Source organism: Cervus canadensis, chromosome 6 (genome assembly GCF_019320065.1).
Source record: "Cervus canadensis isolate Bull #8, Minnesota chromosome 6, ASM1932006v1, whole genome shotgun sequence".
NCBI lineage: Eukaryota > Metazoa > Chordata > Mammalia > Artiodactyla > Cervidae > Cervus > Cervus canadensis.
Genome location: NC_057391.1, coordinates 17,485,272 through 17,500,349, shown reverse-complemented (window position 1 = coordinate 17,500,349; position 15,078 = coordinate 17,485,272). Strand labels below are relative to the sequence as shown.

The window sequence follows — 15,078 nt, the reverse complement described above, 5'->3', positions numbered from 1 at the left end:
TCCTAAGATGGAGGAATAGGATGGGGAGACCACTTTCTCCCACACAAATTCATCAAAAGATCATTTGAATGCTGAGCAAATACCACAAAACAACTTCTGAATGCTGGTGGAGGACACCAGGCACCCAGAAAGGCAGCCCATTGTCTTCAAAAGGAGGTAGGACAAAATAGAAAAGATTAAAAGGGAGACAAAAGAGTTAGGGATGGAGATCCATCCAGGGGAGGGAGTCTTAGAAGAGGAGAAGTTTCCAAACACCAGGAAACCCTCTCACCAGCAGGTCTGTGGGGAGTTTTGGAATCTCAGAGGGCAACATAACCAGAAGGAAATAAAATAATATAAAATAAAACCCACAGATTACATGCCTAACTGTAACTCCCAGCAGAGAAGTAACCCAGATGCTCGCGTTGGCCACCAGCAAGTGGGTGCTGAATAGGGAGGCGTGGGCTGCATTGCTTAGGGTAAGGACCGGGCCTGAATGCCCTGAGGGCAATCTGAGGGCGCTAACATGGGAGCCAAACTGTGGGGGAGAGAGAGAGAGAACTTTATCACATAAAACTCTAACCTAAGGCACTGCCGGCCTGCTCACAAAACATAGGACTGAGCGATACCAGAGGAGAGCTAGCTGGCAGCAGACCGGCCCATCCCCCGCCAGAGGCAGAGAGGCAGGCAGGTGACAGCCAGAGCCGGAAGGCAAGAGGCAAACTTGGCCCCAGAGATGGCATCCCCTACCAAACTTCGAGCAGGCTCCCAGTTGCTAACCAAGTCTCCCTGGGATCCTGGATGGTTGACATCCGTCAGGAGGGTCGCAGCCAGAGATCAGTGCCCCAGAGGAGACACACGGCACACCTGAGATGGCACTCCCGTTGAGCACCCAGGAAACGGAGTGGCTGGGACCTGGGAGGTGATAAGATGCACCCCCCACCTCTTGCCAAGCACCTGGTCGCCTGAGCTGCTCGGACCTGGGATGGGCACAAAACGCAGGCCCAACCGAGTTTGCGCCTTTGTGGAGTACCAGAGAGCCTGAACCTGAGTGGTGTAGATCTGGGAAGTGCATGCAACCCAGGGCCCGCCTCAGACAGTGTAGCCTGAGCTACAGTGTAGCTGAGCAGTGTAGACCTGGAAAGCACACATGCCGTGAGCTGGGACAAACCCAATGTGGCCCAGACATTGCGAGCACGACCCACACACGCCAGTGATATTTGCAGTGTTCCTCCCTCCCCACAGCAGGACTGAACAAGTGAACCTAAATAAATGACCACCTTTGCCCCCTTGTGTCAGGGTGGGAGTTAGATACTGGAGAGACTTACAAACAGAGGAAGCCAAAATAAACAAAGAAGAGGGAACGACTTTGGATGTGACAGGTGCAACAGATTAAAACCCTGTAGTTAGCACTGGCTACATTGGAAGGGACCTATAGACCTTGAGAAGTATAAGGTGGAACAAGGAACTATCTGAAACTTAACTGACCACACACTGCGCTCAACAGCTCCAGAGAAATTCCTAGATAAATTTTACTATTATCATTTTTAATTAAAATTTTTTAATTTTTAAGTTCTTTATTACTCCTTTAATTTTCATTTGTAAAACCTACTATTACCTTGAAAAAAAAGACCCTATTTTTAAAACAAGTTTCATATTTTTTAATATAACTTTTGTGATTTTGTTTTGTTCTTTTAATAATGTATTTTTGAGAGTCTAACCTCTACTCTAGACTTTTAATCTTTGCTTTTTGGTATTTGTTATCAATTCTGTACCTTTAAGAATCCAATCTTCAGTATCCATTTTTACTTAGGAGTGTGATTACTGGCTTGATTGCTCTCTCCCCTTTTGACTCTGCTTTTTCTCCCCCAGATCACCTCTATCTCCTCCCTCCCCCTTCTCTTCTGTACTTAACTCTGAATCTCTTTGGGTATTCTGGGCTGTGGAGAACACTTAGGGAACTGATTACTGGCTAGATTGGTCTCTCTCCTTTTGACTCCTCCTCCTCTCCTCCTGGTCACCTCTATCTCCTTCCTCCCTCTTCTCTTCTCTATGGAACTCCGTGAACTTCTCTGAGTGTTCCAGACTGTGGAGAGCAAATAGGGAATTGATTACTGACTAGATTACTCTCCCCCCTTTTGATTCCCCCTCTTCTCCTCCTGGTCACCTCTATCTCCTTCCTCCCTCTTCTCTTCTCCTTGTAACTCTGTGACCCTCTCTGGGTGTCCCCCACTGTGGAGAATCTTTTCACCATTAACCTAGATGTTTTATCATCGGTGCTGTATGGATGGAGAAGTCTTGAGGCTACTGTAAGAATAAGTCTGGAAGCCAGAGGCAGGAGGCTTAAGTCCAGAACTTGAGAACACCAGAAAACTCCTGACTCCAGGGAACATTAATCAACAAGAGCTCATCCAAAAACCTCTGTACCTACACTGAAACCAAGCTCCACCCAAGAGCCAACAAGTTTCAGAGCAAGACATACCAAACTAATTCTCCAGCAACGCAGGAACATAACCCTGAGCACAAAAATACAGGTGGCCAAAAGTCACACCAAACCCATAGGACCCTCAAAACTCACTGCTGGACACTTCATTGCACACCAGAGAGGAGATCCAGCTCCACCCACCAGAACACAGACTCAAGCTTCCCTAACCAGGAAACCTTGACAAGCCACTCGTCCAACCCTACCCACAGGGAGGAACCTCCACAATGAAGAGGAACCACAAACTTCCAGCATACAAAAAGGCCACCCCAAACACAGCAACCTAAACAAGATGAAAAGGCAGAGAAATATTCAGCAGGTAAAGGAGCATGATAAAAGCCCAAATAAACCAAACCAAACCAAACCAAACCAAAGAGGAGGAGATAGGGAGTCTACCTGAAAAAGAATTCAGAAAAATGATAGTAAAAATGATCCAAAATCTTGGAAACAAAATGTAGTTACAGATAAATAGTCTGGAGACAAGGATTGAGAAGATGCAAGAAAAGTTTAACAAGGACCTAGAAGAAATAAAATAGAGTCAATAATGAATAATGCAATAACTGATATCAAAAGCACTCTGGAGAGAACCAACAGTAGAATAAATGAGGCAGAAGATAGGATAAATGAGGTGGAAGATAGAATGGTGGAAATAAATGAAGCACAGAGGAAAAAAAAAGAATGAAAAGAAATGAGGACAACCTCAGATACCTCTGGGACAATGTTAAATGCCCCAACATTCGAATCATAGGAGTCCCAGAAGAAAACAAAAAGAAAGGCCTTGAGAAAATACTTGAGGAGATAATAGTTGAAAACTTCCCTAAAATGGGGAAGGAAATAGCCACCCAAGTCCAAGAAACCCAGAGAGTTCCAAACAGGATAAACCCAAGGCGAAACACCCCAAGACACATATTAATCAAATTGACAAAGGTCAAACACAAAGAACAAGTATTAAAAGCAGCAAGGGAAAAACAACAAATAACTCACCAGGGGATTCCCATAAGGATAACAGCTGATCTTTCAATAGAAACTCTTCAAGCCAGAAGGGAATGGCAGGCCATACTTAAAGTGATCAAAGAGAAAAACCTACAACCCAGATTATTGTACCCAGCAAGGATCTCATTCAAATATGAAGGAGAAATCAAAAGCTTTACAGACAAGCAAAAGCTCAGAGAATTCAGCACCACCAAACCAGCTCTTCAACAAATGCTAAAGGATCTTGTCTAGACAGAAAACACAGAAAAGTTTATAAATTTGAACCCAAAACAAGAAAGTAAATAGCAATAGGATCATACTTATCAATAATTACCTTAAATGTAAATGGGTTGAATGCCTCAACCAAAAGACAAAGACTGGCTGAATGGATACAAAAACAAGACCCCTATATATGCTGTCTATAAGAGACCCACCTCAAACCTAGGGACACATACAGACTGAAAGTGAAAGGCTGGAAAAAAATATTTCACATAAACAGAGACCAAAAGAAAGCAGGAGTCGCAATACTCATATCAGATAAAATAGACTTTAAAATAAAGGCTGTGAAAAGAGACAAAGAAGGACACTACATAATGATCAATGGATCAATCCAAGAAGAAGATATAACAATTATAAATATATATGCACCCAACATAGGAGCACTGCAATATGTAAGGCAAATGCTAATGAGTATGAAAGGGGAAATTAACAATAATGCAATAATAGTGGGAGACTTTAATACCCCACTCACACCTATGGATAGATCAACTAAACAGAAAATTAACAAGGGAACACAAACTTTAAATGACACAATGAACCAGCTGGACCTAATTGATATCTATAGGACATTTCATCCCAAAACAATCAATTTCACCTTTTTCTCAAGTGCACACGGAACCTTCTCCAGAATAGATCACATCCTGGGCCATAAATCTAGCCTTGGTAAATTTAAAAAAATTGAAATCATTCCAGTCATCTTTTCTGACCACAATGCAGTAATTAGTTCTCAATTACAGGAAAAAAAATTAAAAATTCAAACATATGGAGGCTAAAAAACATGCTTCTGAATAACCAACAAATCATAGAAGAAAGCAAAAAAGAAATCAAAACATGCATAGGAACGAAAATGAAAACACAACAACCCTAAACCTATGGGACACTGTAAAAGCAGTGCTAAGGGGAAGGTTCATAGCAATACAGGCTTACCTCAAGAAACAAGAAAAAAGTCAAATAAATAACCTAACTCTACACCTAAAGCAACTAGAGAAGGAAGAAATGAAGAACCCCAGGGTTAGTAGAAAGAAAGAAATCTTAAAAATTAGGGCAGAAATAAATGCAAAAGAAACAAAAAGAGACCATAGAAAAAATCAACAAAGCTAAAAGCTGGTTTTTTGAAAAGATAAACAAAATTGACAAACGTTAGCCAGACTCATTAAGAAACAAAGGGAGAAGAACCAAATCAAAATTAGAAATGAAAATGAAGAGATCACAACAGACAACACTGAAATCCAAAGGATCATAAGAGACTACTACCAGCAGCTCTATGCCAATAAAATGGACAACTTGGATGAAATGGACAAACTCTTAGAAAAGTATAATTTTCCAAAACTGAACCAGGAAGAAATAGAAGATCTTAACAGACCCATCACAAGCATGGAAATCGAAACTGTAATCAGAAATCTTCCAGCAAACAAAAGCCCAGGACCAGATGGCTTCACAGCTGAATTCTACCAAAAATTTAGAGAAGAGCTAACACCTATCATACTGAAACTCTTCCAGAAAATTGCAGAAGGTAAACTTCCAAACTCATTCTATGAAGCCACCATCACCCTAATACCAAAACCAGACAAACATACCACAAAAAAAGAAAACTACAGGCCAATATCACTGATGAACATAGATGCAAAAATCCTTAACAAAATTCTATCAAACAGAATCCAACAACATATTAAAAACATCATACATCATGACCAAGTGGGCTTTATCCCAGGAATTCAAGGATTCTTTAATATCCGCAAATCAATCAATGTAATACACCACATTAACAAATTGAAAGATAAAAACCATATGATTATCTCAATAGATGCAGAAAAAACCTTTAACAAAATTCAACATCCATTTATGATAAAAACTCTCCAGAAAGCAGGAATAGAAGGAACATGCCTCAACATAATAAAAGCTATATATGACAAACCCACAGCAAACATTATCCTCAATGGTGAAAAATCGAAAGCATTTCCCCTAAAGTCAGGAACAAGATAAGGGAGCCCACTCTCACCACTACTCATCAACATTAGTTTTGGAAGTTTTGGCCAATAATCAGAGCAGAAAGAATAAAAGGAATCCAGATAGGGAAAAAGAAAGAAGTAAAAACTTTCCACTGTTTGCAGATGACATGATCTCTACATAGAAAACCCTAAAGACTCTACCAGAAAATTACTAGAGCTAATCAATGAATATAGTAAAGTTGCAGGATATAAAATTAACACACAGAAATCCCTTGCATTCCTATACACTAACAATGAGAAAACAGAGAAATTAAGAAAACAATACCATTCACCATTGCAACAATAAGAATAAAATACTTAGGAGTATATCTACCTAAAGAAACAAAAGACCTATATATAGAAAACTATAAAACACTGATGAAAGAAATCAAATAGGACACAAATAGATGAGAAATATACCGTGTTCATGGATTGGAAGAATCAATAATGTCAAAATGGCTATTCTACCCAAAGCAATCTATAGATTCAATGCAATCCCTATCAAGCTACCAATGGTATTCTTCACAGAACTAAAACAAATAATTTCACAATTTGTATGGAAAAACAAAAAAACCTCGAATAGCCAAAGCAATCTTGAGAAAGAAGAATGGAACTGGAGGAATCAACCTGCCTGACTTCAGACTATACTACAAAGCCACAGTCATCAAGACAGTATGGTACTGGCACAAAGACAGAAATATAGATCAATGGAACAGAATAGAAAGCCCAGAGATAAATCCACATACCTATGGACACCTTATCTTCTACAAAGAAGGCAAGAATATACAATGGAAAAAAGACAACCTCTTTAACAAGTGGTGCTGGGAAAACTGGTCAACACTTGTAAAAGAATAAAACTAGAACACTTTCTAACACCATACACAAAAATAAACTCAAAATGGATTAAAGATCTAAATGTAAGACCAGAAACAATAAAACTCCTAGAGGAGAACATAGGCAAAACACTCTCCAACATAAATCACAGCAAGATCCTCTATGATCCACCTCCCAGAATATTGGAAATAAAAGCAAAAATAAACAAATGGGACCTAATGAATTTAAAGCTTTTGCACAACAAAGGAAACTATAAGCAAGATGAAAAGACAGCCTTCAGAATGGGAGAAAATAATAGCAAACAAAGCAAAAGACAAAGGATTAATCTCAAAAATATACAAGCAACTCCTGCAGTTCAATTCCAGAAAAATAAATGACCCAATCAAAAAATGGGCCAAAGAACTAAACAGACATTTCTCCAAAGAAGACATACAGATGGCTAACAAACACATGAAAAGGTGCTCAACATCACTCACTATCAGAGAAATGCAAATCAAAACCACAATGACATACCATTACGCCAGTCAGGATGGCTGCTATCCAAAAGTCTACAAGCAATAAATGCTGGAGAGGGTGTGGAGAAAAGGGAACCCTATTACGCTGTTGGTGGAAATGCAAACTAGTACAGCCACTATGGAGAACAGTGTGGAGATTCCTTTAAAAACTGGAAATAGAACTGCCATATGACCCAGCAATCGCACTTCTGGGCATACACACCAAATGTGTACCCCAATGTTCATTGCAGCACTGTTTACAATAGCCAGGACATGGAAGCAACCTAGATGCCCATCAGCAGATGAATGGATAAGAAAACTGTGGTACCTATACACCATGGAATATTACTCAGCCATTAAAAAGAATACATTTGAATCAGTTCTAATGAAATGGATGAAACTGGAGCCCATTATACAGAGTGAAGTAAGCCAGAAAGATAAACACCAATACAGTATACTAACACATATATACAGAATTTAGAAAGATGGTAAGGATAACCCTATATGCAAGACAGAAAAAGAGACACAGATGTATAGAACAGACTTTTGGACTCTATGGGAGAAGGCGAGGGTGGGATGATCTGAGAGAATAGCATTGAAACATGTATATTATCAAGTGTGAAACAGACCGCCAGTCCAGGTTGGATGCATGAGACAAGTGCTTGGGGCTGCTGCACTGGGAAGACCCAGAGGGATAGGATGGGGAGGGAGGTGGGAGGGGGGTTCAGGATGGGGAACACATGTAAATCCATGGCAGATTCATGTCAATGTATGGCAAAAACCACTACAATATTGTAAAGTAATTAGCCTCCAACTAATAAAAATAAATGGGAAAAAAAGTACTTTTTTCCTAGGTCTTCTGGACCTGCCTTTGAAAAGGAAGAGGTTTGTCTGAACTTCATCTTTCCATAAGGAATTAAGAAGTGATGGAGAGTCCCCTCCAAAAAGAGTGCCTGTGGCTGCAATGTTGAGTTGCACGGTGCTCACCTTTATTTTCAGGGAGGTGATGAAGGATGGGGAAGAGAAAGATGGGGAGAAGCTGTAGGGTGCTGGGATGCCATCTGGAGAGAAGCTGGGTTGCTGAATCCTCCGGGAGATCTTTCACTGGATTTGAATTCGTGGCACCTGGACTCTGACTCAGAGTGGCAACCAGATGGATGGAACTCAATCCTGGGTTCACACCATCAGTGTCCTCAAAGGGAGAACCTTGGCCACATTTATTGTCCTGTTTTTGTTTTTTCACTTTTTTTTTTTTTAGGTCTAACAATAAAGTGCAAAAATCTTAAGTGCATGGTGCAATTAATTTTTAATGAGTGAATAAGTTTGCAAAACCACCACCCTGATCAAAATGAAGAACATTTTTAGCATACCTTGGGCCCCTTACCAATCAACCCGCCCCCCCACCCAAAGGTAACCTCTATTCTAACTTCTACAACCATTACTTAGTCTTGCCTGTTCTTAAACTTTATATAATCAGAACTGGTGCCTGGATGGTTTTGTTTGTGTCTGAAATAGATCCATGTTGTCACACAATATTGATGGTTCACTCCTTTTTATTGCTGTTTTATAAGGCTTCCCTGGTGGCACAGATGGTAAAGAATTTGCCTGCAATGCAGGAGATGCGGGTTTAATCCCTGGGTTGGGAAGATTCCCTGGAGAAGGGGATGGCTACCCACTCCAGTATCCTTGCCTGGAGAATTCCATGGACAGATGAGCCTGATGAGCTACAGTTCATGGGGTCTCAAACAGTCAGACACGAATAAATATGTATGTACCACAATTTATTAGTCCATGCTACTGTCATTGTACAGTTTGGGGCTATTATGAAAAACGCTGCTTCAAACATTCTTTTGGTGGACATTTCTGACAGGTACACATATCCATGAGTGCAATTGCCGAATCAAAGTGTAGCCAGATTTTTAGCTTCAGTAGATTATTTCCCAAAGTGGTTGCACTCATTTTATTTCTACTTCAACTAGTTTTTGAACATGTCACAAAGGAGCTTCTCCATTGGAGTATTCCCTATGGTCTTGCGGAAAAAGAGGAGCTCAACACGTTCAGAAGTGATAAACCTCAAAGACGGGAGGAGCAGGAGCAATTTCCCAAACCTGGACAGGAGAGAAGACACCATCAGTGTGATTATCAGCTTCAGAGCTTGAGTCCTGGGCACAGCACCATTCCAGGAGAGGCAGAGGGGATGGAGAAGAGAGATAAGAGGTGCCCAGGGCAAGTAAGGAGGAAGTTCGAGGAAAGGCCCCATTCACTTATCCCAGACCCACTGTGACCTTCCTCCAGTGTTTAGTTAAGGAGTGTGATGAAAATAGTGAAAAAATATTGTTTATGATGTGTAAAAATTATAAAGTAAGAAGCTATATTAATATTATGTGAATATATTATTAATAATCATATAATTATTATAATCACATGATCATTAATACCACATATATTTGAATAAGAAAATAAATTCCTGGAAATTCCCTGGTAGTCCAGTGATTAAGATTCAGGGCTTTCACTCATGGGGCCTGGGTTTGATCCATGGTTGGGGAACTAAGATCCCCACAAGCCACATGGTGTGGGGAGAAACAAGGATATAAATTCTCTGTAAGCCACCTAGGATGATAAGAGTAACCATTAGTGAAAATGTTCTGAAATCAAAAATTTTTGTGGCTTGATATACTCATCCAGAAAAAAAAGTCATTATAGTTTTTAAATGAGAACCATTTGCCAAGGCAAGGGTTCCCAGCGCAGAGAAGCTAGATGGTGAAGTCCTGAGAGGCAGATGGGGGCATTATGCTGACCTTCCTTGGGTGGGAGGTCTAACAGCCGGGGTCATTGCCCAGGGTCAGGGAGGCCACATCCAAGTGGGACAGCTCCAGGTTCAGCTTCCACCAGGAGGTCTGTGGGAAGCCTCCCTTACCTCCCAATGACCTACTGAAATTGCTTTGCGGTACCAAGGTCTGCTTCTCTTGTGAGAGCCAAGTGGGTGGCACTGAGCCGTCGTATACCCCCATCATGCTTCTGCTGGTGCTGGGGCGAGCCGGACAGTCCCAGAGCACTGGCTCCTGTCCCACCATCCCCACAGCCCCAGTCTCAGCCAGTAGCCATTGTCCTCCAAACACAGCCAGGGCCGGGCTAGGGTCCATGCCTGTGGCTTACGCTAGTGCATCCCTATCTGCACCTGCAACAGATCTCTTCATGTTCCCTGAAAACTCTTCCTCCCGACTTTCCTTTTTGTGTCTTCTACCTCTTTCCCCAAAGAGCTCCTCTTCCCTTGTTCCTTATCCACTCAAATACCAGCTCTGAGCCATCCCAACTCCCAGAGACTCCCACATCTGTCACTGCCTTTCCATTCCCACAAACAGACCTTCAAGGACTCCCTGGATGACAGCAGGGTCATCCTGTTGGCTGCTCTGTACTCACCATCACGCCTCTGTGTGAAGCCCAGCTCTGTGGAAAACATTGTCCTGCTCAATGATCTGTAGTGGCTCCTCTCTGCCTGCCAAACCAGATTTGGCCTCTGGCTGCCCTTCACAGTCCTGAGCAGGCTGGTGCCAGAGAGCCGTGCTGGTTTAGACCCCTACCCTCTCCCTGGTGGCAATCAGCTTTGCCTTCCAAACTGGTTTCTGACCTAAGAACATATGTATATTTGCTTCTTTCCCTCTCCCTTTGTGGGCTTCCCTGGTGGCTTAGACGGTAAAGAATCTGTCTGCAATGCAGGAGGCCGAGGTTTGATCCCTGGGTTGAGAAGATCCCCTGGAGAAGGGATTAGGTACCCACTTCAGTCATGGACAGAGAAGCCTGGTGAGCTACAGTCCATGGAGTCACAAAGAGTCGGACACGACTGAGTGACTAACACTTAATACTCTCCCTCTGTAAATGATCATTTCTCTCCTTGTAGAGCTTCTCCTTCCTCAATACCGGCACTGCCTCCACAAATCCCTCTCAGCAGTGCTTTGCGATCTGCCTCCCAGTGGGTCTCTGTCTCCCTCAGATGCACGCAGCCCTCAGTACCCGTGGGGCTGGCCCTCAACTTCAGCATGGCCACTGCGCCGGGCATCCCCTGGAAGCAGTGAGTTTGCCTTAAGCTTTTCGGTCCCGACTCCTGGGCCTGGTGCTGTGCCCGGCACACAGTAGGTGTCAGCCATGTGCTGGTTGTACTGAGATCCCTGTCCCATCTAATGAGTGCAGCCCTGAGACAGTAGCAGAAAGGTGGGCAGGGGGGTAGAGAGCTGAAGGGACAGATGGGCAGGGAGGCAGGTGCTCAGGTCACCTCACAGGCTGGCTGGGGTGGTGGGCCTTGCTGTGTTGGCTGAGCATCACCTGAGACTGGTCCTGCAAGGCCTCCACATGCTCAGGATCCTTCAGGCCGCGCGTTTCTGGAAAGAAGCAGCAGCTGTGAGCTTCCCTCCCAGGCTCCACACCCGCCTCACCATCAGCCAGGGCCTAGGAGGGGGGAGCCCAGCCCTGCAGCCCTCCCCTCCTGCTCGCAGGGAAGAAGTCTACACACATTCAGGTCTATGAGGGGTGATGGAGGGAAAGTGAGAGGCAGAAGGAAGTCACCAAAACTCCCTGCCTTCATCCCCACCCGCTCTCCTCTAAGACTTGGACAGAGACCTGGTTTGAAGAGGACCAGGGCCTTCATGCAGGCGAACTCCGTGGGGTCCACCGCAAGTGCCCGGAACCGTGAGATGGTTTCCTGCAGGATTCGAGTCTCCGCACTGGCCAGCACCAGCCGGCCCTGAGAGCTGCCGCCAGCAGAGGCCTCGGGCAGGGCCAGCAGCGGGCAATTGTCCAGAGGCAGAGACCACTGGATGGCTCCAAGGAGGAAGAGTTCACTCCATGCCTCTTCCAGCAGGATCACCTGTGCCCAGAGAGTGGGGGTGAGGGCAAGTGTGATGACCAATACACAGCTCCTCTGGCTCAGCCTGGAACCTCTGCCACGTTCTCAGCTGTCTTAGGACAGGAGGGGCTGGTCCCAGGTACCCAGAACATTCTGACCTCTCCTTGACATCAGCCAGGGGCCCGGAGCTCTGGGACTTGACACCATCCAGCCCAGGTGCCTCAGCTCGAAGACACTCTCTGGGCTCCATTGAAAGGTAGAGGTGGAGCACAGGCAAATCCTGGAACCGTGAGAAGCTGGGCAGCTCAGGGACACTCGCCACCGGCATCCCAAGTTGACCATACTCAGCAGACTCAGTCGCTTCTGAGCTGCTTCATCCAAACCACCGGCTAAGGACTGACGCTCTCAGCATGCCTCTCCTCCTGGATGTCCTGACAGGTCCCTTGCTCGTGAGAAGCCCAGAGGGGTGAAGAGGCTGGGCTGAAACTCAAGCCCAGAAGTCAGAGGCATTTGTGTTCCAAGGGAGCCCAGATTTGCCCACTGATGCTGCTCACAGTGTGGAGATCAGCCTATGACGCAGAGAGACAGAGCATCTCTAGGCCCTGAGGGTTTGTCTAGGAGGAAAGAAGACCCAGAGGGGCATAGACACTGCCTTCTAATGTCTGGTCCCTGTGCGTCCCTGGCCATCAGTGTCCCCTAGGTGACGACCCCAACTGCCACATCCCAGAGATATGTGCCCATGACCATCGCTGACTCCGAGGCACGGGTGTCTCCAGCCTTCACCATCCCCAAGCTGCGTGCCCTTCCAATCATCACCTACACAAGGAGGTGTGCGCCCCCAGCCTGGCTGACTTGCAAGCCCCCTGACGAGTATACCTGATCCCGGAAGGGCAGGTTGGAGAACACCGGCAGGTTCTTGGCCCACTTGACGGCCATGAAGAGCAGGCGAGCCGACGTCTCATGGATGCTGTCCAGGGCACACGGGGAGGAGGAGGAGTATGGGGACGAGGGGAACTCGGGGTCATTGCCAGTGACATCGATATTCTCGTCGGCTGTCGGAGGAGAGGTTGTGCCTCAGCCCCTGTTCCGAGGCAGGCAGAAGTGGCTTTTCAGGGGCCTAGGTGTGGGACCTGGAGCTCAGCCGTCAGCCTGCTTACCATCCTCGGGCTCCAGCTTAGTGCAGGTTTCGGCCGTTATCAGGCTGGCCATGAAGTGGTGGTGCCCCGGAGGTGTGAGGGCCCGGGGTCCCAGGACTCTGGCTGCAGACACAGGTGTGGGGCCCCGAGAGCTGGGCCCTCCGAGGGCCGGGGGGGTTGCCAGGGGCTCCAGCCGGGGCTCCGTTTCTGACTCCACGCTGTCCATTCGGACCTGGGCTGTGCTCCGCGGCTGGCGCTCATTCTGCACGGCTGGGGAAGTGGGAAGGGTCAGGAGACCCCAGGGGTCATGCACCCCCTGTCTCTTCTGCCACGCCTCTCCGGGATGGGGTTCTTGACTCACCGTCCTGGTTCATGCCCGCCTGCAAGCACTTCTTCAGCCGGCAGGCCTGGCACTGGTTGCGGTGGGCCTTGTCCACCGGGCACATCCCTGCCCCCACCTGGCACCTGTGGGTGGAGAGGAACCCCAGGGAGTCAGGGTCCTGCCCGGGCTCTGGGCCGTGGGTTTCAGACACCTTGGCTGCAGCCCTTCTCCCCTGAGCATCCTCCATTCCCTCCCTCCCAGGAACATCCAGTGGCCGGCGGGGCTCCTTTAGATGAGGGGGGACTCCTCTGGGGTGGGGTGCCCCCTCTCTCACCTGTAAATGAGCCTTCGCCTCACGCTCCTCTTGAAGAAGCCGCTGCAGCCGTTGCATGCGTAGATGCCGTAGTGCTTCCCGCTGCTGCTGTCCCCACACACGCGGCACTGGAGTGAGGGGCCCACACCTGAGGGCAAGCCAGGGCTGGGTGGGGGCTGCGCTGGGCCCGTCACACGCCACTCCCCCTTCCTCAGGGACCCCTCCACCCTCCTTCCCTCACCATCCTCAGGTTCCTGTCCACCCACATTCAGGCACACCCGTTGTCTCTCCCAGCTGGAAAACGTGTCCCTTGTCACACCCCCTCCCCGCTTCTCCATGGCCAGTTCTCAACAAGTTTCACTCTCTGCTCCACTTCCCGGTCCCTTTCTCTGCAGGTGGGCTCAGGCTCCATCACGCACAAGCTCATTCTTGACACCGCCACTCGGGATCTCTGCTCCCGACCTTTGAGGGCCCTCGTCTCTCCTTTCTTCTCCCATCTGATCAGCTATCCTCTCTGACCCCCACGTTTCTGGGATTCTGGGTTTCCTGGCAGGTTCCCTTACACTTGCCTATAGCCCTGGGGGCTTGGCCTGAGTTGCTCTGGCTCCTATCATGGTCCCTGCAAACCTGTGACCCACACTCCACTCCCCAAGTGTCTACATCTACCTTGAGAAAAACCATACCTGTCGGCTCCTCCCCCAGGCCCCACCTGCCTGGAGACTCCTTCCTGGAGGTGGACACGGCCGCCGGCACCGCTGCAGCCACGTTGGAGCTCATGGGCGCTGTCGGCCTGGTCCTGGCAGGTCCCAGGGCAGCCTCTGCCTGCCTAAGGGAAGCCTCAGGATTTCTGAGCTGGACCCAGCCCCTGCCTCCCTCTCGGAAACTCTGTCTCTTTCTCTCCCCCTTGCCTCTCCTCTCTGTGCTCCTGCCGCCTGTCCCCTCTGTCTAAACTCAGGAGCTGCCCCAACTTCCCGTCACAGCAGCAGCTCTGGCTCGGGGAGATTTCTCCCAGGGCAGTGCTGGACGCAGCTTATGATCCTCTTAATCTTTACTGTCTCCACAGGGGATCAATCGGCCACACCTGCAGCATTACCAAGGTGCCCCTGGGAGCCAGTCAGTCCTGCTGCCGCTGCACCAGCTCCCAGCTGCCCAGTGTCTCTGGGTTCCTCGAGTTCTGTGCTCCCAAGCTGTTCCAATTGTTACGGGAGGTGTGGACTCCACTTACCCCAGGACAAGAGGATCTGGGGACAGGTGTGTGTAGCTCCACACACAGGTGGTCACTGCTGGTCCTGGATAAATCCAGCCTTCTGCTCCAGTGCTTCTCACCTAATCCCTTGATAAGAGACTGCTTAGGGCCCAGAATTTGAGGGTCTGGGCACCCCTGGAGGGCTAGCAGCCCCAGGATGCCCCTACAACTCCCATCACAGGTAGAAATGGGT

The 15,078-nt window shown here is 47.0% G+C and overlaps 1 protein-coding gene across 1 annotated transcript; it reads right to left on the bottom strand.

Annotated features, from left to right (window-relative positions):
* Positions 1 to 8,795: 8,795 nt before the first annotated feature.
* NR2E3 (nuclear receptor subfamily 2 group E member 3) lies at positions 8,796 to 14,459 on the bottom strand. The gene is made up of 8 exons (XM_043472962.1): positions 14,323 to 14,459; positions 13,661 to 13,787; positions 13,366 to 13,469; positions 13,026 to 13,274; positions 12,745 to 12,920; positions 11,643 to 11,889; positions 11,299 to 11,404; positions 8,796 to 9,136 (listed from the first exon to the last, which is right to left on the bottom strand). Exons 1-8 carry the CDS (start codon positions 14,414 to 14,416, stop codon positions 9,004 to 9,006), a joined length of 1,236 nt encoding a protein of 411 aa, XP_043328897.1. The 5' UTR covers positions 14,417 to 14,459; the 3' UTR covers positions 8,796 to 9,003.
* Positions 14,460 to 15,078: the final 619 nt, after the last annotated feature.